General features: G+C 35.9%; 1 protein-coding gene across 3 annotated transcripts; it reads right to left on the reverse strand.

The window, feature by feature from the left end:
- Nucleotides 1–86: 86 nt before the first annotated feature.
- LOC126812032 (protein Son) lies at nucleotides 87–21,255 on the reverse strand. Of its 3 annotated transcripts, none has more exons than XM_050538196.2 (14): nucleotides 21,153–21,255; nucleotides 19,082–19,877; nucleotides 16,761–17,088; nucleotides 15,216–15,278; nucleotides 14,262–14,549; nucleotides 13,722–13,816; nucleotides 12,825–12,976; nucleotides 11,884–12,201; nucleotides 11,257–11,367; nucleotides 10,130–10,252; nucleotides 3,373–3,520; nucleotides 2,407–2,553; nucleotides 771–886; nucleotides 87–271 (listed from the first exon to the last, which is right to left on the reverse strand). In XM_050538196.2, the coding sequence occupies exons 2-14, from the start codon at nucleotides 19,815–19,817 to the stop codon at nucleotides 146–148; spliced, it is 2,751 nt and encodes a 916-aa protein (XP_050394153.1). In that variant the 5' UTR covers nucleotides 19,818–19,877; nucleotides 21,153–21,255; the 3' UTR covers nucleotides 87–145. The 3 variants fall into 3 exon arrangements, 2 of the variants coding, with proteins under 2 accessions (XP_050394153.1, XP_050394152.1); XM_050538195.2 differs by having other exon boundaries at nucleotides 18,809–19,877; XR_007675806.2 differs by lacking the exons at nucleotides 87–271; nucleotides 771–886; nucleotides 2,407–2,553 and adding an exon at nucleotides 5,944–6,033 and having other exon boundaries at nucleotides 3,379–3,520; nucleotides 18,809–19,877.
- Nucleotides 21,256–21,929: the final 674 nt, after the last annotated feature.

Raw genomic sequence — 21,929 nt, forward strand, 5'->3', positions numbered from 1 at the left:
ATATAACACAGAGTGTACTTCAACTTCACTTAACTACAATATTCAGCAGTTTTACAGATTCTTTATAAAACATACAAATAAGAAGATTTTTTCTGTAAAAATCGACTATTTTATTATCTATGTAAAGAATGTTGACAGTGTTGGACTATATAGGACCTTGACGTGGTAACATTCCTAGTTCTTGTAAACAAACAGTAGCAGCTTGAGCTTTAGCTGTCTTCTTATTGTTACTAGCTATTGATGGTTGATATTCTACACGGTTTACCAACACCTACAAATAAAAAATATTACTTTTAAACATTCTCTCATATCAAGAGAGAGAGAGAGAGAGAAATGGGGTTTAACGTTCACTCCACACAAACTAGGTCATTTCAGGACTAACATATGGTTTAATTTTATTTCAATAATTCGCTTGCGTGTAGGGATCTTTAGAAGTGGGAGGAAACCGGAGGACCCGGAGAAAACTCACGAGGTTGGACAGGTGACCTTACTCTTTGTCACATACAACCAGGGAATCAAAAAGACACCAGTTGACTCAATGACAGACCTTATGATACAGCGTGCATTCGCTAAACAAGAGTTACCCCCCATTATTAACTATTAGCTATAACAATTTACTCAATGGGGGTGCTCAATCGAACAGGAATCAAAACCAAACTAGTTGACTCAATGACAGAACTTATGATACAGCATGCACACGCTAACCATTCAGCCATCCAACCCCTCCACATTATAAAGAATGCAATATATTGTTATAATATAAAATTTACCTTAAACAAGAAGTTTTTCTTGTGATCAGGTCCACTCTCGTGAATCATTTCAAAATACGGAGCTCCATATTTACGTCTGTTACACAGTTCTAATAGAGCAGACACCGGATGTTTGCCTGTTAACAAAAAAAAACAATGTAAGTACACCTATATAACTAGATTTATGCACAATTAAAATGAACCCCCTGTTTATTTAAACATACATTATGTAAGATTTAGATAAAGAGATGACCATTATTGCTACAATAGCTCAAAAGTAGTTAATGTAAATGAAAATATTGAAAATTTCATTCAAATTACTTCATTCTGAGGCAAGTTATCACTGTTTGTAGTTTTGACAAAATGTGTGCATTGTGGTAACTAGGGCACTGGTATATTTGAGACTTATCCTCACTTTCCCATTTTTAAATTAAATTTTTAAATGGCAAACTGTTCTAATCTGGTTAAAATCTCAAGTGTCCGATGCCATCGAGAGTTGATTATGGTCTTGTTTTTTTTAAATAAATGTCTAATTAATAATTTAGATAACATTTCAGGCCTAAAGAAAGACCTGCAATAGACAGATTTAGCTCTTGCATAATGAATGTTTAATAAAGAGAGAGAGAGAGAAAGAGAGAGAGAAATGGGGTTTAACGTCCACTCGACACCATCTAGGTCATTTCGGGACTAACATATGGTTTAATTTTATTTCTATAATTCGCTTGCGCGTAGGGGTCTTTAGCAGTGGGAGGAAACCGGGGGACCCGGAGAAAACCAACGAAGTTGGACAGGCGACCCTACTCCTTGTCACGTACAAACGGGGATTTGAAACCACGCCAGTCGACTCAATGACAGACTTTATGATACAGCGCGCGCACGCTAAACATTCAGCCATCCAACCCCCCAATATATTTAATAATAATAATAATAATCCTCTATTTATATAGCACAATAATAATAAAACAAAAGTTTCTATTCCACTTTTCAAGTTCTCTAATGAATTATGGCAACGCTTCTGTAAACAGGAATGTCTTTAGATAGGATTTAAATGCATCCAAGGAAAAAATGGTTCTAGTATTGTAAGACAATGAATTCCACAAGACAGGAACAGAGAACGAGAAAGATCTTTTTGCTATTTCAAGATTCACTGATGGTTGATACAGAAATTGTTTATCTGTGGATCTAAGAGTTCTTGTTGATTTATATGGAATAATCAGATCTTTGATATATTTTGGTGATTGAACATGCAACGCCTTGAAAGTCAACAGTAGTATTAACAGTTCAGATTAAAATTAACAATTGTTAAATACTGATTACATATTAATCCAATGAATACAAAAACATATTTTTTTAAACGTCTTGTTTATAGATGATTGTTTTGCTTGGGAGAGGAGAGAGGGAAATGGGGTTTAACATCCACTTGACACAAACTATGTCATTTCGGGACTAACACTCGGTTCAATTTTATTTCAATAATTTGCTTGCCCATAGGGGTCTTTAGCAGTGGGAGGAAACCGGAGGACCGGGAGAAAACCCGTACAACCGGGGATAGAAACCACACCAGTTGACTCAATGGCAGATTTTATGATAGAAGGCGAACGTGCTAACCAATCGGCCATCCAACCCCCTGTTTGGGAGAGAAATATTTATATAATACCTGAAAGATCTTTAGGTAGTGTTTGACCACCACCACCAGCACTACCACCAGTTGTAGGAGCACTATGCCCACCTCCTCCACGATTACCTCGATTCATTTTACCAAAGCCTCGCTGATAAGGTTTCACTTCACTTTGTGTTTGTAAACCTAAAAATCAGAGAATAATCTAAGCAAGCAGATTTGACATTTTTAATAAGGAATGAAACCAAATGCCTATTTTCAATTTAAAACAATTTTTCAGTTAAATTGCATCATTAAACTATGTTATGTTGTTATACACATATTTACTGCCTCACATCAACTTTGCCCATTGTTATTTAGATTAAATCAATTCCCTAATCAAATTCTAAATCCTAGCCACGATCCCAATAAGTCAAGTTAGATATTCATGTTCTTACCAAGGAATATTTTTGGGGGATGTAGGCCAACCTAAAATGAAATGGGGTTGTCCTACACCGACTGGGCTAATGAAGAGACGCATCCATTTTATATACGCTGCACAGTGTGCTATGGGGGACATTTTGCCCTTACAACGGCGCTACGGCCTACTCTTATATCAAATTCCAACTGCCAAGGGATCTTTTACGTGCACGCCAATGTGTAAACGGGACCTCAGTTTTCCGTCCCATCTGAACGACTAGACAGCTGTCTTTGTCAGGCCCTCCGTCCTGCATCACTGACAAGGGGAAACCACGCTGGAAAATCTGGATGAACTTTCTCGGCCAATGCAGGGATCGAACACCCGACCTCCAGGCTAGCGAGCCAGCGTCTTACCCACTTAGCCACGTGATCCCCTGGCAAACATAAAACATACAAGTCTGATAATAAGGCTTACTAATGTCAAGGTTCTGGCGACACAAAGACACACAGGGACGACAGTATAATACCTCCCCATTACTAATTTGGACGTATAACATATGAAAGTTCATCAAACATGTATTATTCAATGAGAGATTTAATTATTACCTTTCCTATCCACTTTAAGATCCAATAATAATGGTTCCAGGGATCCTTCATTATTTTTACCCAATCCTTCTCCTGCTTTCCATCCCATTTTTTGCAGTAAAAACATTCCAATTCCACTTTTAACTGGTTCAGCTCGTTTAAACTGATCCTGAAATTCATGACCAGACACAGAAATAGAATTGTAGGTATATAATGAAAAAATGTGTGAAGAGTTCCTTTTATTTTCACATAAAATATCCAGTATATTCCTATCACATACATTCATTCATTTTAGTGAGTAAGACATTTTCTCCATATCCCATAACATTTCACAGCAAGGTATAATAGAAGCTTCAATAATATTATTGAAGACCAAACAGCTCTTTATTCAGTGTTCTTAGTCCTTATTTCTTATGTCTGATTTGTAAAACAAATATTGATTTTAAGATACAAATGTCGAAATACAACAACAACTGTAGAAATAAGAATTAAGGACTATGAATTAAGGACTATGAATTAAGAACACTGAATAAAGAGCTGTTTGGTCTTCCATATAATATAACCATGGATATAACCTGAAATTATGATGAATTAATAAAAACAAAAACTTGTACAATACAACAAATCCACAGCTGTATACATTTAAAATTATCACAGACTAATAAGCAATAGGATGCTTTTACGATTTTAAATATATAAGATTTAATTTCACGTTTATAGAATTTGATATTTTCAAGAACATTCATGTGACGATACGGATGGTGGAGAGAGATTCTCCGGGATGGCAACTTGACAAGAATATTTTTCCTGGTATTGATTCTAGTGTATTTCAAGCAACAATTTAGTGCATTAAGTTAAACAAATAGAAATGAAATGAAATGGGGTTTAACATCCTAATGTACTGCTCCGAACTGGGCTAATGAAGACGGGCAAACGCCATACAGTGTGCTATGAGGGAAATTTTGCCCGAACAGCGGCACTGCGTCCCATTCTTATATCAAATTCTAACTGTCAAGGGATCTTACCATGCATGCTTATGTGTACACGGTACCTCAGTTTTTGGTCCCATCCTAATGACTAAACAGCTGTCCTTGTCAGGCCCTCCGTCCTGCATCACTGACAAGGGGGAACCACACCGGAAGTTAAACAAGATGACATCATGTATGTACTAATAGACAGTCATGGTCATCCAGTTAATAACTAACTAATACCAGTTAATAATTAAAACATAAACTATTCAATAAGATATGAAGTCAGGACAAGGTGATTAGGATTTTTATTACCCATTCTGTACAGCGTGTAAACTATCAATATTAAAATGTACAATTAATAGCCATTTTTATTAACAAAGACCTTTTGTGGACACTAATGGAAAGCTAAACTAGAGTTACCCCCCATTATTAACTATTAGCTACAACAATCTACTCAATGGGAATACTCGGTTGAATGTTCTGGAATTGAATTCTCTCAATCCCAAAAATAGTGATAATCGAGTGAAAAGATATTCTGGGCTATAATGCAAATAAGAAAATATCTCAACCAACCATGCAGCCGAGACATATTTGTTGTGTTTAAATAGGTCGCAATTCTACTCACACCACCTTGATCAGTTGTCGGGATTGATAGAACTGAGACAGGACTGAATTCTGTGTCACTCGGTTGAAATTCTGTCAATTCGGGGCGTTCTGGATTGACAATCCAGCATCCCCAATCTGTTTCACAAAGGTATTCCGAAAGCTTTCTTATAACTCTGTATAAGAAGACTGAACTTTGTAAGTTCAAATGCCTTCTACATGTGATGTCACATCACATGGTGTCAATCATTGACACGATGGAGCATGCATTGTTTACATAACGTAAACTGGTTCAGGCAGAATGATGCCTTTTACTCATTTTATATACCTATTTACACTAAATAGGCAAAACTTTTTATCTAGAAATCCTTCAAACACCTTTATTTATTTTTCTAATACATAAAAAAAATGTTCTAGAATCTAATTTGCAAAAGGAAAAAAGTTAATATTGCAAGCTCATTAACCCCCACCGATGTCATCCCTTTCTGTGATTGTAGTGGCCTAGGCAATTTTCACTGCTGATCAGTTTGCAATCTACTTTAGAGCTGTCCTTTTAAACATAAACATTATACTACGATCTTGACAATCTGGTTAAAACACAGATCCTATTTCATTTCGTTTTTTATAGTTCATGAAACAGTCTGTTACGGCAACTTCTTGGCGTGCCATGCATTGAACTGTGGGCAGAACACTAGTAACACCAACGCTGATTGATTAATCAATGTCTGACTTCTTAGGGTCAAAAGCCGATTGTATGACCCCTGACAAAACCAATTATTAGATCTCCATGTAGTGTAGGCCACCGAATGTATAAAAAAACGAAACGAAATATAGATCTGTATTGTAATCAGATTGCGCTCTTGACTGCTGGAAATTATAACACTTTTTATAACGTTAAAAGCTGTCGAGTCACCCAACTTCATTTATGAAAAATTTATGAAAATCAATTATTCAACCCCGCACCCATAAAAGAAAATAAAGTAATTAATTTGGGTGACAAGTACAGCTTTTTACTTACCACTGTACGACAGCCAGTTGCCGAGAAACAAATTATCCACTTAGTCACTAGTTTTCATTCCTCTCTACACTGCATCAAGCTCATGATAACCTGCAACAAGCTTTCATACTATGTTTGGTAATAGACAATATTGCGTAAAATAACAATTCTATTTTACAATGTGTATTACCAAACATAGCAAAATATTTTGGTTTGCAAAAATGGTTCCTTCTTTTGCAAACATGAAAACTTGTTGCGGTAGAAAGTTTCCCTGGCACAATGGCAATAGAGCTTGGCTCATTACCAATTAAAATAACACTTCTTTAATCAAATAGGTTTTGTTCCTTTGAAGTTTAAAGTATGTCAACATGTACTGTTGGAAATATTTTTTTCATTTAGCACCATAGAATGAATGGTTGATTTTTCAAAAACATATTCATTTCTAGTGTGTATTAATTACTCTTCATAGGGGGAGTACATCCTGGTTTTGTTTATCTGTAGTTCAAATGTTAGTTAATTAAAATTTTTATTCTAATAATGATAACCATGTTCAAAAACATTATAGCGAGAATGGCCAGCCACTTATCTAAATTTTACATAATGCCCCTTTAATTGTCTAAACTGATGAGTAATACTAATCAAGTAATTTGGATTAATGGTTTCAGTTGGTGTGAGTCCTGATAAAGGAGATCAGATTCCAACATCTATCTAACATGCTAGAAAGGGAGAGAGAGAGAGAGAGAGAGAGAGAGAGAGAGAGAGAGGGTTTAACGTCTAAGAGACACAAGCTATGTCGTTTTGGGACTTTAGGGTCTTTAGCCGTGGGAGGAAACCAGAGGACCCAGAGAAAACCCACGAGGCTGGACCAGCGACCCTACTCATCACATACAACCGGAGAATCGAAACCACGGCAGCTGGCTCAATGACAAACTTTATGATAGAACGTGCACACACTAACCAATCGGCCATCCAAACCCCCTCCCGAAAAAAAAAGTGAATGATTCTCGCAAAGCCCTGAACAGAGAGAAACAAGCCAACAGTGAGGCTGGTGTCGCCCGCCGAAATCCCAAAATAAAAACATGACACTTATTAATTAATCTCCATTTATTTTTTTCAAAAGTATCGAGCAATCAAACCATACACTAAGTTTCACCAATCTCTATCAGATAGAATCAAGATTATCTTGTCCCAACCCATCAACAAATGAAATCGATTAGCTCTGCTTAGCGTCAGCTCGAAATGTTAATCATTGAACTCAGTCAAGACATTCACCCAATGAACATCTACATCAAGTTTAAACATTCACCTAATGAACATCTACACCAAGTTTAAACATTCACCTAATAGACACCTACACCAAGTTTGAACATTCTACCTCAATTAGAAGGAGAGTTATTGTGTTCCAAAATCTTGGCCAATCAAATTTCTTATCGCTTTGCTTACCCTCATTATCGAACTTAGTCAAGGCATTGATGTAATGAAGCTATACACCGAGTGTCCTCACTCTCACTTAATTAGAACTAAAGTTATCGTGTTCCAAAGCATCAACCAATCAAACTGCTTATCTCTGATTATCCTAAGCAGAAAATTCTCATCTTCGAACTCCATCAAGGCATTGACTTAATAAACACCTACACCAAGTTTGAACATTCTGGCTCAATTAGAAGAAGAGTTATTGTGTTCCAAAGTCTCGGCCAATCAAATTGCTTATCACTCTGCTTACCCTGAGCAGAAAATGCTCATTATCAAACTTAGTCAAAGTATTGATGTAATGAAACTATACAACAAGTTTCATCACTCTCACTTAATTAGAACTAAAGTTATCGTGTCCCAAAGCATCAACCAATCAAATTACTTATCTCTGCTTACCCTAAGCAGAAAATGCTCATCTTCGAACTCCATCAAGGCATTGACTTAATCAAGACCTACACCAAGTTTGAATATTCTAGCTCAATAAGAAAGAGAGTTATTGTGTCCAAAAAAGTGTGACGGACAGACAGACAGACAGACAGACAAACCCATTTTAATAGTGCCCTGCTTTCTTCGAAAGGCGGGGACAATTAAACATAAGATGGCTAACATAAAACTTAAGTTCCTACTTGTACTCCCCTTTTAAAGATAACCACATGAAACATATGTTGGTATTAACATGCCACTGTGCCAGGATAATTTCTAGGGGGTTAAATATTTTTGTTCACAATATAATACACATAAAATAACGTCCATTACGGATATCCTTTTTACTTCTCACCAATTTCTCAACAAAATAATAATTTTACTTTCAATCCTTATAAAACTTATAACTCGAGAAGCATCTGTACCTGAAATAGTGGATTTATCACATGCCAGCTAAGACTTAAAGCCTCTAGCTCGCAGGTATACATGGCACTGTCATCCAGATATTAGGAAAAAAATTCTCTTAAAAAGGGCAAAAAGGCCAAAACACAAAACTCAAAAACTAGCGCCAAGTGGCTGGCTACTGTATAAAGATTGATCATCCATTAATTTTTTTCATATTCTGTGGGAGTTTGTTAATTATGAACCAGCAAGTCAGATTTATTAACAGTGTTCCTTATAGTAAACATTTATATTGGTTTACTTCAATGATGACTTTCATTGCGCAAGTCAGTGATTCTCAACCAGTGTGAGGCGAAATTTTGAACGGCACACTAAGAAAATTTCTCACTAAGGAAGCCAGCTATTTGACTGATGAAATTCGAAACACTGTAATAAATTAAGTTCATAGCTGTGTTTTTCTTTATTTAGTTTGAATCATTCTAGTGTCTATGACTTGCCATGTTTTGATTTTGCAAAATTCAGATATTTTTCATATATATATTAAGCCAGGTGTGCCGCTATTTTTTCAAGTATTCCAAGGTATGCTGTTGGTGTAAATAATCATTTCAGATTAGATTCCTGTGATACAAATAATGACCGATGTTCTGTACTAATAGTCTTTTACTGCTTCATGAGAGAGATAGAGAAATGGAGTTTAACGTCCACTCGACACAAACTAGGTCATTTCGGGACTAACATATGGTTCAATTTTATTTCCATAATTCGCATGCGCGTAGGGGTCTTTAGCAGTGGGAGGAAACCGGAGGACCCAGAGAAAACCCACGAAGTTGGACAGACGACCCTACTCCTTGTCACATACAACCGGGGATTCGAAACCCAGCCAGTTGATTCAATGACAGACTTTATGGTACAGCACGCACGCGCTAACCATGCAGCCATCCATCCCCGCCACTGCTTCATGAATATGAGCAACATGTCTTAACCATTGCATTTCAATCCATTGGAAAATTTAGCTAAACCCATGCCACTGATTTCAAATCTTACGTTACATGGCCTTATTTTACACATATAACAGAATTAAACAAGCAAACATCTGGATGGCAATGATATGTATAAATTCTTTAGGCTCTCGTCTTAATCTATAATATTTGTAAATTAAACATATATTTATTACCTTAGAAATATTTTGCTCAAGAAATATTAAATATCAGTTCCGATATGTGGATGCAAGTCACATTTAAAAACTCAGTATATGTCTATCTACTGAGTAATGAAATTCCATTGATAGTGAATTAACAGATATTCTAGTTCTAATAATTTAGTCGAAATGAAATGAGTTTAACGTCCTACTGTTGTGCTCTGAAATGGGCTAATGAAGACAGGCATACAGCATACAGTGTGCTATGAGGGAAATTTTGCCCGGGCAGCGTCGCTATGGCCTACTCTTATATCGAATTCCAACTGCTAAGGGATCTTTTACGTGCATGCCAATGTGTACACGGGACTTCGATTTTTCGTCCCATCCGAATGACTAGACAGCTGTCCTTGTCAGGCCCTCCCCATCCTGCATCACTGACAAGGGGAAACCACGTCAGAAAATCTAGATGAACTTACTTTAATACAAACAAGTATTATTGTCATCTATGCCGATCCATGTCACCACCCAACTTTTCTTGTAAAGTTTAAAATATTTCATGGCTCCTTTCAAAATGAAGAATATATCCTTGTTAAATTTATTAAATATGATCTAATCCACTGATTTCCGAATTCATTTTGCCGGATTATTTAAACTTTTCTTGAGCAAAATATCTCTGCCGATTAAATTTTTTGGCAAAAGGGGATGTACAATGTATTTGTGAATTAAATTTGACATCAACAGAATACAACATGTACCACATGTATAACTAACCTTTTTAAGCCATGCTTGATTCTTTTTATTTGATCCTTCAAGTTCTTGTTTTGTAAGAATTTGAACACCAGTACTACCAGTAAATTGACCGGGTTGGTATTGTGATTGTGCCCAACGACTAGCCTAAAATAGAAATAGATTACATATCAACATGTTATACAATCAAAAATGCATTTTATGATTTCATGTGAAATGAAATGAAATGGGGTTTAACGTCCTACTGTTCTGCTCCGACTGAGCTATTGAAGACGCCATACAGTGTGCTATTTTGCAGGGGCAGCAGCACTATGGCCTAATCTTATATCAAATTCTAACTGCCAAGGCAATTTTTACGTGCATGCCATCCGACAACTAGACAGCTGTCCTTGTTAGGCCCTCCATCCTGCATCAATGACAAGGGGGAAAACACATCGGAAAATCCTAATGAAGATTTCATGTGAATATCTCGCTGAATATAACTGGCCTTTTGAGCAGGATTGACTAGATTGTACATGAAATTGTTTATTTTTGTACAAAAAACACAGACAATACAGAATTTGAAGCAATCACGAAGAAACAAAGTTGGAACATTTTACATTAAACAGGTTTTTTAATATTAAGCGAGTCTGATGTTAGAATATGATAAAATTAATTTAAATATGTAATTTGTTGGATAAAAATTACTTCTTTAAAGGAGCTAAATCTCTATTCTTTGGCACCTAGAAATGGACACAAACAGGTCGTAAGGCATGTCATATTGTTATATGAATGTAAATAAACTGATTTACATTCAATTGTTTCTGTTTTTACTTTAATTTCCAATCAGTTATGTTCGACGAGTCAAAATTGAATGGCAGTATTTGGTGTTGGTTATTCCAGTCTACACTGGTGGTATTCTCCTGTGGGATATGTTTAGCCTCGTTCATCAAGTCGCTTCATTACAAATGGCACTCAAAAGCATTCTGACACGCAATTCGTGAGCCAATTTTAAAATTTTCATTTTGTCTTAAATATTGGATATCAGAAGCCCATTTTTTCATGGTAAGATAACCTCAAAATATTTATTTAAATTAACCAATAAGTTGTGTTTGCAAGTCTGTGGATGATACCAAGTTAGCGACTTGCCTCCTTTAAAATTTGAATTATACCTTTTCTTGAGAATGGTGCATTTTACTGAGAGCTTGAACATCATAAGGGTTTTCTTGAAGTTTTCTAACTGCTTGTAATCTTTCTGATACAATAGCTCCAATATCTATAGGCTGAAATACATTATCACAATAAATTTACATTCTATTTCCTAAATTATCATTATTCTTTTACCTCTTCTCATGCTAATAAATTCTCAATAAATTTACATTCTATTTCCTAAATTATCATACTTTTACCTCTTCTCATGCTAATAAACTCTCAAAAATTAAAAAAAAATAGCAGAACAATAAGCCTCTTACACTGTAACACAGGTATCATTTAATCTTGTGTATCTAGCACTTATCTTTGTTTCAAAACTCGAAAAAATCGTTTAAAATCACCAATAATCATCAAATTTGTATGTCCAGTGTAAGATGCAAACTGTATTTTATACCAAAGGGGAATAAGTCTGGAAGATATTAAAATTCAATAGGATTCCTTTTTTCAATGGGATGTCTAAACAATACAGGAATTTTCTTTCTTTTCTGAAGTAACCTAATGATACATGCACATGCATGTCCCTTTCGAAACTTGTCACAACAAATTTTAAAATTAATAAATGGAATTATGTGAAGATGAATAAATACCAAAGCAACAGGTTGAGGAAAAACTGGATCAGCAACAACCGGTTCTGGCTGTGTAGAAGTTTCAGTAGCTGGCAGGAATGATAAGGTTGTAGCAGTAGCAGTAGCAGGAGGATCAGAAGTTGTGGTGGTTGCTGCAGCACTAGGTGTTTTAACAATTCCTGCATCTAATGTTGCTACAGTAGAAGTCGTAGATTTTTCAACTGGCACCCATTCTAATTCTTTTAAACGATGTTGGTTTCCACTAGAAACAGGGAACTGAGAGCGCAACACGGTAACAGTTTTTTCAGACTGAGTCATAATCGGTATTTGCTTCATGTTCTGTTGATAGAAATGAAATATTAATGTCTAATGTGAATTCAACAGCTAGACCCAAAGTCATCAAGTTTGATTTCTGAGAATAAACAATAAAATGAAATGAAATGAAATGGGGTTTAACGTCCTACTGTTCTGCTCCAACTGGGCTAATGAAGATGGGCATATGCCATACAGTGTGCTGTGAGGGAAATTCCAACTGCCAAGGGATCTTTTACGTGCATGCCAATGTACATACAGGACCTTGGTTTTCATGCCATCCAAATGACTAGACAGCTGTCCTTGTCAGGTTCTCTGTCCTGCATCACATTGGAAAAGAGAATAAACAAATCTCAGACAAAGTTTTTTTGGTTTTTTTCATTCACTACTCCTTTGTGACAAATCTTGCGATCTTCAGCAGATAAAACATTGCTTTCAGTTCCCAGATATAATAAATTGTATGGAAAATACTCTTTACCAGTTCATGGATCATATTCCTGGAATGAGCTTACTCGATAGATGCACACGACACCTCTATTTTCAAGTGTCAAGTCAACATTAAAGACACATCTGAGAAGCACTTAGAAAAAAACCCAGCGGACATAATTTAGCGCTATACAAGTCGATTTATTATTATTTTATGTCATTACCCTTATATTCATTATAATAGGTGCTGACTCTTTAACTTTAAATGGATGATGTATAAATGGCTGATCTTGTTCATTATCTGAATGGCTGACATTGGACTCGCTATCACTGCTGCTAAAAAGATGATCTTTTCCAACTAATCCTTTACAGAAGTCTGATGAAAGAAAAAGAAACAGTCACTTAAATATTTGGAACATCATCATAAGCAAGCAAGTACATATCGCAGAATTCAAAAAGTAACTCAATACTCATCTCTTTACTTCTATATAACACCATTTTCGGTGAGACAACTCAGCGCCATGGAGCACTTTACTGGATAATAGGCACTATATAAATACATTATTATTATTATTTTTATTATACCTAATTTGCAGTTTAATACCAATTACAGTGGTTTCAATAACAAACTTAAACATACATTATGCAAGAGCTAAATCTGCCAATTGCAGGTCTTTCTTTAGGCCTGAAATGTTATCTAAATTATTAATTAGACATTAATTAATCTATCCAGACCATAATCAACTCTAGATGACATCGCTAGCCTATGATCTTTAGTGGATTACGAGCTGATTTACTGCATAACTTTTTTTCACGATTTTACGATTAAATGGATAATCGAGACTATGCTGTTTATCGTACTGACTTTAGGCGTAAATTTCAATCGCTTAGTTCTCGGTTTATAGTGGATCAATTTGAATGAAATTTTCAGCAAATTGTCTTTACATTATCTAGTTTTTAACTATCATAGTGAGAATTGCCAACTCATTATCGAATCTCCCATAATTTATCTTTAAATACAAAATTTTAAAGATGATAAGACTGAACAGACTGAACAAATATCAACCAATCAAATTACAATACTTTTATGCGGCCACAGAAACTAGAGAGTAGAATATCACCTGTCAACTCTTCTACTGATTTTCCTCCAGATTTAAGACTTGCTATATCTGCTGAATTAACATTACCACCTTTCAGATTAGCTAAAGCATTGGCACTGAAATTAAAGAAGTGTTGAAAATTACAGCCTTATTCTACAGAGGTTGTTTCTAAAAAAGATCTCGGTCCATTTACCATACATATTGAGGCCTAAGTAAATGCTTAACTATTCAATGTCAACTGTCAATGTTCCCAAATCGACTAACCATTTCATCAAGAAATAACAACCACTCCCTCAGTCAAGCTAGCACACAATAAGCTGACAAGCAACAGGCGGGTTGCCAGTTAGTCATGATACCCTGACATTTTTGCCCTGTATGCACTCCATGGATGTTTTTCATGGAATCCAGTATTTTTCTAGTAAGATTGGATATTTCTACTTTTCATATATACCAAAATTGCCATACTTTTATTGGAAATAAGCACACAATAAATACTTTTGGGACAATGTATCTTTAAGGGGATATTTTTACAACATGGTGTGTATTCACTGTTATACTTACATAGCAATCTTTCTTAATTTTTTCTTATCAATCTGGAGTCGAAGATCACTGGAAGTTTCCTTTCTTCTGGATCTAGATTGAGACCTGGACCTTGACCTGGACCTGGATCTGGATCTAGATCTTGATCTTCGTCTTCTTCTAGTCTTAGAACGTGAATGTGATCGGGACCTTGATCTGGTTCTTGACCTTGACCGACTGTATTTAGAACTACGTTTATATCTATCAGTTTTTCTGTAAGTACTTCTCTCTCCTTTAACATCATCCAAGTAAGATCGAGCATCCCATCCTCTATATCAATATATAAAGTATATTCTACATTAAAAATTTGTCTCGTATTATTAAACATGCATTATGCAAGAGGTAAATCTGCCTATTCCAGGTCTTTATTTAGGTCCGGAATGTTATATAAACTATTAGACATTTTTTTTAACATGAAAAGACCATAATCAACTCTCGATGCCATCTTATGTGTCAGATTTTCATTTGATGATTAAATCTCAAAATGGATAATCAAGACTTTTTTTTTTATTGTACCGATTTCAGTAATGATGATAAAGGCTAGGCCTAAAATTCAATCAATACTATCTCAGTTCAGAGTGGAGCAATTTGACTGAAATTTTCAGCATATTCCCTTTACATTATCTTGTTTTTAACTATTATAGTGAGAACTGCCAGCTCTTTATCTAATCTCCCATAATGCCCCTTTAAGAACTAATTTTTAACAAAAATGAATTTGAACATTTTGCTATATAATAAGATTACAAAAAAAATAATTCCATTTGAATATTTGAACTATTAATAGTACAACTACTGGGTATCAGTTAACTACTTAATTAGTGTCTTTACAATATATCTTATGAACTAATTAATACATTTCAGACTGTTCTTCAAAAGAACACAAATCTTCCATTTGATATTGGATAAGTATATAGAAATAATGTACAAAAAACAAACCTATCACGGACTTCATTACTTGGATGTCTTGTTTTACTAGTTGATCTACTGTGTGATCTAGATCTAAAATACATAAATTCTTCACATATGAAAGATGGAATTGCTCACCTCAAAATTTAAAATATTTCATTTTGTGAGTGTGAATTGCCAAGTTAAATTAAGTTAAATTAAGGTGAGACAGAGAGAGAGAAATGCGGTTTAACGTCCACTTGACACAAACTAGGTCATTTCGGGACTAACACATGGTTCCATTTTTTATTTCAATAATTTGCTTGCGTTTAGGGGTCTTTAGCAGTGGGAGGAAACTGGAGAACCAGGAGAAAAGCCACAAGGTGACCCTACTCCTTGTCACGTACAACCCCGGAATCGAAACCCTGCCAGTCGACTCAATGACAGACCTTATGATACAGCGTGCATGTGCTAACCATTCGGACATCCAACCGCCCTTAAATTAAGGTAAATGTTTATGAAACTGGAAACTATATCTCTATATCTAATTTAGACAGACCAATCGATCATTACCTGGATCTATCATGTTTTATAACTGTATTCAACTTAGACCATTAGAACATTACATGGCTGAAATCAATCCGATTCAAATACTGATCTGTAATTCGTTTCTTTTTTTATTTATACATGAAGATCTGACCGGTTGTAGTGAAAGGTCAGTTGTAGTCAGAGGTAATACTACCGGCTTCTGACCCAATGACATCAGACATTTGATTAACCAATCAGTGTTGATGTTTCTAGTGGGTTACCCACAGTTCTGTGTACCTCACGCTAAAAACTCTTTGTAACAGAAAGTTTCATTGGCTAACCCCTCACATCATCCAGATTCTAGTGTTGTAAAAACAAGTAACACAAAATTTTGAACTATAAACAACGAAACAGAATCTGTGTTTTAATCAGAATAAACTGAATTTAACTTAGACAGAACATTACCAAGATCTATCCCTGAATTAACCTAAAACAGTGATTCTCAACCGGTGTGCCGGGAGATCTTCCTAAGTGTGCCGTGAAATTTTGAACGGCACACTAAGAAAATGCGAAAAGCCACTTGATCCCAATTGAGTATTCACAGGTGTCTACTGTACGTTCTTCGCAGTGTTTTTCTTTATTTAGTTTGAGTCATACTATGTGTCTATGACTAGTCTCTGTCTATGGTTGTATGCCGTCTATGACTTGCCATGTTTTCATTTTCAAAATTTAAATATTTTTCATATATATTTTGTCAGGTGTGCCGCTATTTTTCATGTGTTCCAAGGTGTGCCATTGCCAAAAAACGGTTGAGAACCACTAACCTAAAATAAAACATTGAACATTACCTAGATCTATCCCTGAATTAACCTAAAACATTGAACATTACCTAGATCTATCCCTGAATTAACCTAAAACATCGAACATTACCTAGATCTATCCCTGAATTAACCTAAAATAAAACATTGAACATTACCTAGATCTATCCCTGAATTAACCTAAAATAAAACATTGAACATTACCTAGATCTATCCCTGAATTAACCTAAAATAAAACATTGAACATTACCTAGATCTATCTCGTTTTCTTGTTTTATAACTTTCTGATCTTTCTCTCGAACCTTCTTTTGATCTTGATCTTGATCTTTTGTTCTTCTTTTTCTCTGATTTATCCTTTTCTTTGTCTTTGTCCTTGTCTTTATTTTTATGTTTTTTCTTTTTCTTGTGTTTATGCTTGTGTTTCTTCTTCTTTTTCTTTGAACCATTCTTTTCATCATCTGTTTCTGGCAAGGAACCGGTTTCGGACATTTTGCTTCCCTCTTCTTCATCATCATCATCCTCATCATCGTCATTATTACTATTAGAATTATCATCACTACCTGAAGATATCACTTCACCTGAAGAAAACATCAATTATCATCACTTCTCTGTTTCTCAGTAAAAAAACAAAATCAAACGGATTAGGTCACACAAAAAAAATAGTCCGGTTCTTAGATACTGCCGTGTCATCAAAAATGGGCCGCGTCACACGTCTTTATTTTTAAAAAAAAAAAAATATATAGTTATCCATTTCTGCATGTTCGTATTTCCTGCGATCAATTGAAGTAACTCTACTAAGCCTTTCTTGAAAAGAGGAGCGGAACACTAGACTCAACTATCAAGTATGTAACACTACAGACAATCTTAAACAGCACCGGATTGTCAATTTGTCGTTCCACAATATGGCGACATTTTGTTGTCAATCCGTCATTTTTTTACCATCAAAATGCCTGCATATGTTTCTCGAAAATTATAACTGATAACTGAGTGAGAGATGACCGAAAGTATTCTCCGTGGAGAGGTTGAGGGCACAGACTTCAATTTAAACACCAGACAAATCCATGCTTTAACAATACCACGTAATGGTTGCCAAAACAAAAACCGACAGATATGAAAACATTTTCCCATGTGTTAATCTAAATGAAGTCACAGACTTATTCTGCCGTCATTTCAAAATCTTACTTATTTTTCTTATTAAGAATAAAATAAATATTAAATTTATAATTTGGTGTGTTTCTTAAATAAGAAATTCTTGCTAGAATTTTGACAAAACAAAAAAAAAACGCCCTCCTGCATCAATTTTTTTTACAAAGGATTGTCTGAAGAGAGCCAGAATATTACACAAAATCAGGTGTTTTTCAATTCGTTTAATATTCTATATTTTACCAAAATAAATTTTACTTCTCAAGTGTAACAATGAAATTGGTGATACCTGCACCATTAGCAACTGATGACGTTACAGTGAGTGAGTTGATGACATCAACCCAGTTACCAACTTTTCACCAATTTCATTTTTTCACTTGAGAATGCATTTAGTTGCAATTGGTAATTAAAATATTAATAAAATTGGTTCATTGGCAGTGGCTTTAAAGTCCATGGAAACTTAATGTGTTATTCAAAAATTTAATATGACTTGCCAAACCATCTAGGTAAGTTACCAAACAAATCTCAAAAACTCTGACATGAAGAGTGGAAGAATGTGACTTGTGGACAGAGGGACTAGCAGGAATGAGAGAAATGGGGTTTAATGTTCACACAGACCAGGTCATTTTGGGACTAACATATGGTTCAATTTCATTTCATTAATTTACTTGCACATACATGTAGTGGTCTTTAGCAGTGGGAGGAAACCAGGCAACCCAGAGAAAACCCACGAGGTTGGACAGGTGACCCTACTCCTTGTCCCGTACAAGCGGGCAATCGAAACCACGCCACTCTACTCAATGATGCAATGCACGCAAAAAACATTCGCCCCCCCCCCCAAAGCGGGAAGTAACAATCAATGTTCTTCCACACGAGGGGAGTTGGATGGACGAATGGTTAGCAGGTGCGCGCTGTATCATAAGGTCTGTCATTGAGTCAACTGGCATGGTTTCAATTCCCCGGTTGTACGTGAAAAGGAGTAGGGTCGTCCGGTATCCTCCCACTGCTAAAGACCCTTTAAGTGCAAGCGAATTATTGAAATAAAATTGAACCATATGTTTGTCTCGAAATGGCCTAATTTGTGTCGAGTGGACATTAAACCTCATTTCTCTCTCTCTTCCACATGAAATGTTGGTACATGATTATAGCAATAACCTTCTTCTCTCCTTTTTCCTTTTTTATCATAAACTTCACCCGATGCTATAAACTGTGCACTATTATTAGTTATTTTTAGGCTTATATTTCCCGACTTGTTAATAGCTGGTTTAGATTTAAAAACTGGAGCAGACAGAAGTTCATCTTTATCTCCTTCAAGAAGATCCTTAGTTTTCCTCACTGGCTTTTCAAACACAGAAGATTCAATAGACACAGAACTTTGTTTGTTATCATCTGAAACATCCGTATTTGTTGTATTGTTTGTGTTTTTACCTGTTAAATTTATAATTTCAACAGTTTTACTGATACTGCCCGCTGTATCAGATTTTTCTTCATTGACTTCTGAATACTGACTCAATAACTCCAGTCCAGTCTTTGACTTTTTGATTTCACTTAATTTTGACCGCACTGATATCGACGGATCACTAAGATCATTGTTTTTGTTATTATCAGAATCAATTGACACACGACTGCCGTCATCTTTTACACTCGACAAATGGGTAGTATCATCATCGTTTGATTGATACCTAGTATTATCTTTATCTTCTCGGTGTTCACGTTTTTTCTTTTTATGTTTACTATGTCGACTTTCTCTAACTTCATCAGAAGTTTCTGACTTTCTTTTCTTTTTATGCTTTTTCTTTCGATGACTGTCATCCTTGCTGTCATCTGACTTTTGTGTCTTTATAAGGTTGATTTCGTGATCTAAGAGAGCATTTATTTCATCTATTGAAGCATGCTCAAAGGATTTATTTGGTGCAGCGACGACAGATGTAGTTTTTATTTGCGCATTCTTTTGCGCTAAAAAATCTTTAAATAATTCATCTACAATGGATTGAGAAGGATGAAACGTATTTACATCTTTCCCATTACTACTAGATTGTTTGTCTGATCTAGTTATCTCTCCATTATTAATATCAATCTCCTCTTGTAGTTTTGTTTTGATTTGTTTGGATTTATCCGAAGGTTCTTCTGGTAAGGGTATAACGTCTATAGGCATACCATCCATCTTTGTATTAATTGTAAAACAATCAGTCTATATCTACTACTTGCACATATAGCTAGTATCCTGTAAAATAACCAAAAACATATAGGAAACTCATAAACAATGAAATGAAATGAAATGGGGTTTAACGTCCTACTGTTCTGCTCCTAACCTGGGCTAATGAAGACGGGCATACGCCATACAGTGTGCTATGAGGGAAATTTTGCCCAGGCAGCGGCTCTACGGCCTACTCTTGTATCGAATTCCAACTGCCAAGGGATCTTTAACGTGCACGCCAATGTGTACACAGGACCTCAGTTTTTTCGTCCCATCCGAACGACTTCCGGCGTGGTTTCCCCTTGTCAGTGATGCAGGATGGAAGGCCTGACAAGGAGGATACCACGCTGGAAAAAGTGAATGAACTTTATCGGCCAATGCAGGGATCGAACACCCGACCTCCAGGCTAGCGAGCCAGCGTCTTACCCACTTAGCCACGTGATCCCCCAACTCATTAATTACCGGCAGGCCTACTCCTGGAAACAAGCTATAATTATAAAAATAAAAACCTAATCAAGACCACTGGGGTAATGACAAGCAGATGCTGATTGACACGCCACCCTTGGGTAAGACGCGAGGCCCCAACTGACAATCTTGTTTCATGGCTTTTTGAGTTCATTGATGGGAGCAACTTCCTGTAATTAGAGGAGAAAGTAATGGGACAAAATTTCGAAGCCTACCTGCCAATTCCGCATGTTTTGTGAGAATTGACAGAATATTTGTAGCCTACAGTCTGTCACCAAAGACCCACTCCCACTAGTGCTACTAGTACTACTAACTGGGCAATTCACATTCTAACACGAGGATTGATGCAATTATGACAATGCAAGGGTCACAAGTGGGCATTCATTGTTGTCTTGCCACAACCCTCCACTTCAAACACTGTGGGATTTCCAAGGTACAATCACCGCAGGCTATATATAGCATACTACAGATAGATAATTAGAATAGAAGTTAATACTAATACTAATAGAACTTTAGACTACACTCGTCACTCCCCTATTCTAGACACGGTGGATAGAGAGAAATGGCATAGGTTGCTGGCCTACTTTAGCCATAATTAATAGTAATATTAGTAACTACTGCTCAATATCGACGGCTACATTTTACGACTGGCCCCCGGATGCATTCACAGTGATTCACTTGATTTGATATTTGTTGTTTATTTTTTGCAACGTTTTTTTTTTAGGTCTTTTGTTTTGCGTGCTTTTCGGTTCTGCTGCACTTACTATAAGCCATGAAATGACATTCATTATTAATTAACCTAACACCACTGGCTAAATATTTAATACTGTTATATACCGTTATCATTGCACCTTTTCCATGGTCATTTATTATTATAACAAGGCCAACCTCGAGGTCTTGCCTTTTCGGTCGCCATCATTTCGTCCTCACCGGATATAGGCCTAGCGTAGCCGAAATCAACCAGACATAGATATTTGTGCGCGTTACCAGTCTACGCTCTGATACATGGAGCAGCCATCCTGGGGGTGCAATAAATTGTGGATCTCCAAATCACTTTATATTTACATGTATTTTCGTATCAACAAATCTAATATTGTTCAGTAGCCATACATGTTTACCTTACATATTCACAATAATTAACAACGTTTTATGGTAATAAGGCATTGTGTGTAACACAGTTACTATAATGTCCATAGGTGCTACAGAAACTACAAATGTGTGACAAATTTTGGGGCACCAGTATTCATGTATGGGGGGTTTCCTCCCACTGCTAAAGACACCTACCCACAAGCGAATTATTGAAATAAAATTGAACCATATGTTAGTCCCGAAATGACCTAGTTTGTGTCCAGTGGAGTTAAACCCTCTCTCTCTCTGGTATTCATGTCTCTGATCATCATTTGAGAGATTTTAAATCCCTAGGAAGTTGAATCTCTAAAAGTAATATCAGTCAAAAAATGGTTCAGTTCGGTTCACTATATACAAAGATATATTGGATTGAATTTTCTTTTTTTTTTCTAAGTGGGTAAGGTGCTGGCTTGCTAGCTTGGAGGTCGGGTGTTCGATCCCTGCATTGGCTGAGAAAGTTCATCCAGATTTTCCCGCGTGGTTCCC

The sequence above is a fragment of the Patella vulgata genome, chromosome 2 (genome assembly GCF_932274485.2).
Source record: "Patella vulgata chromosome 2, xgPatVulg1.2, whole genome shotgun sequence".
NCBI lineage: Eukaryota > Metazoa > Mollusca > Gastropoda > Patellidae > Patella > Patella vulgata.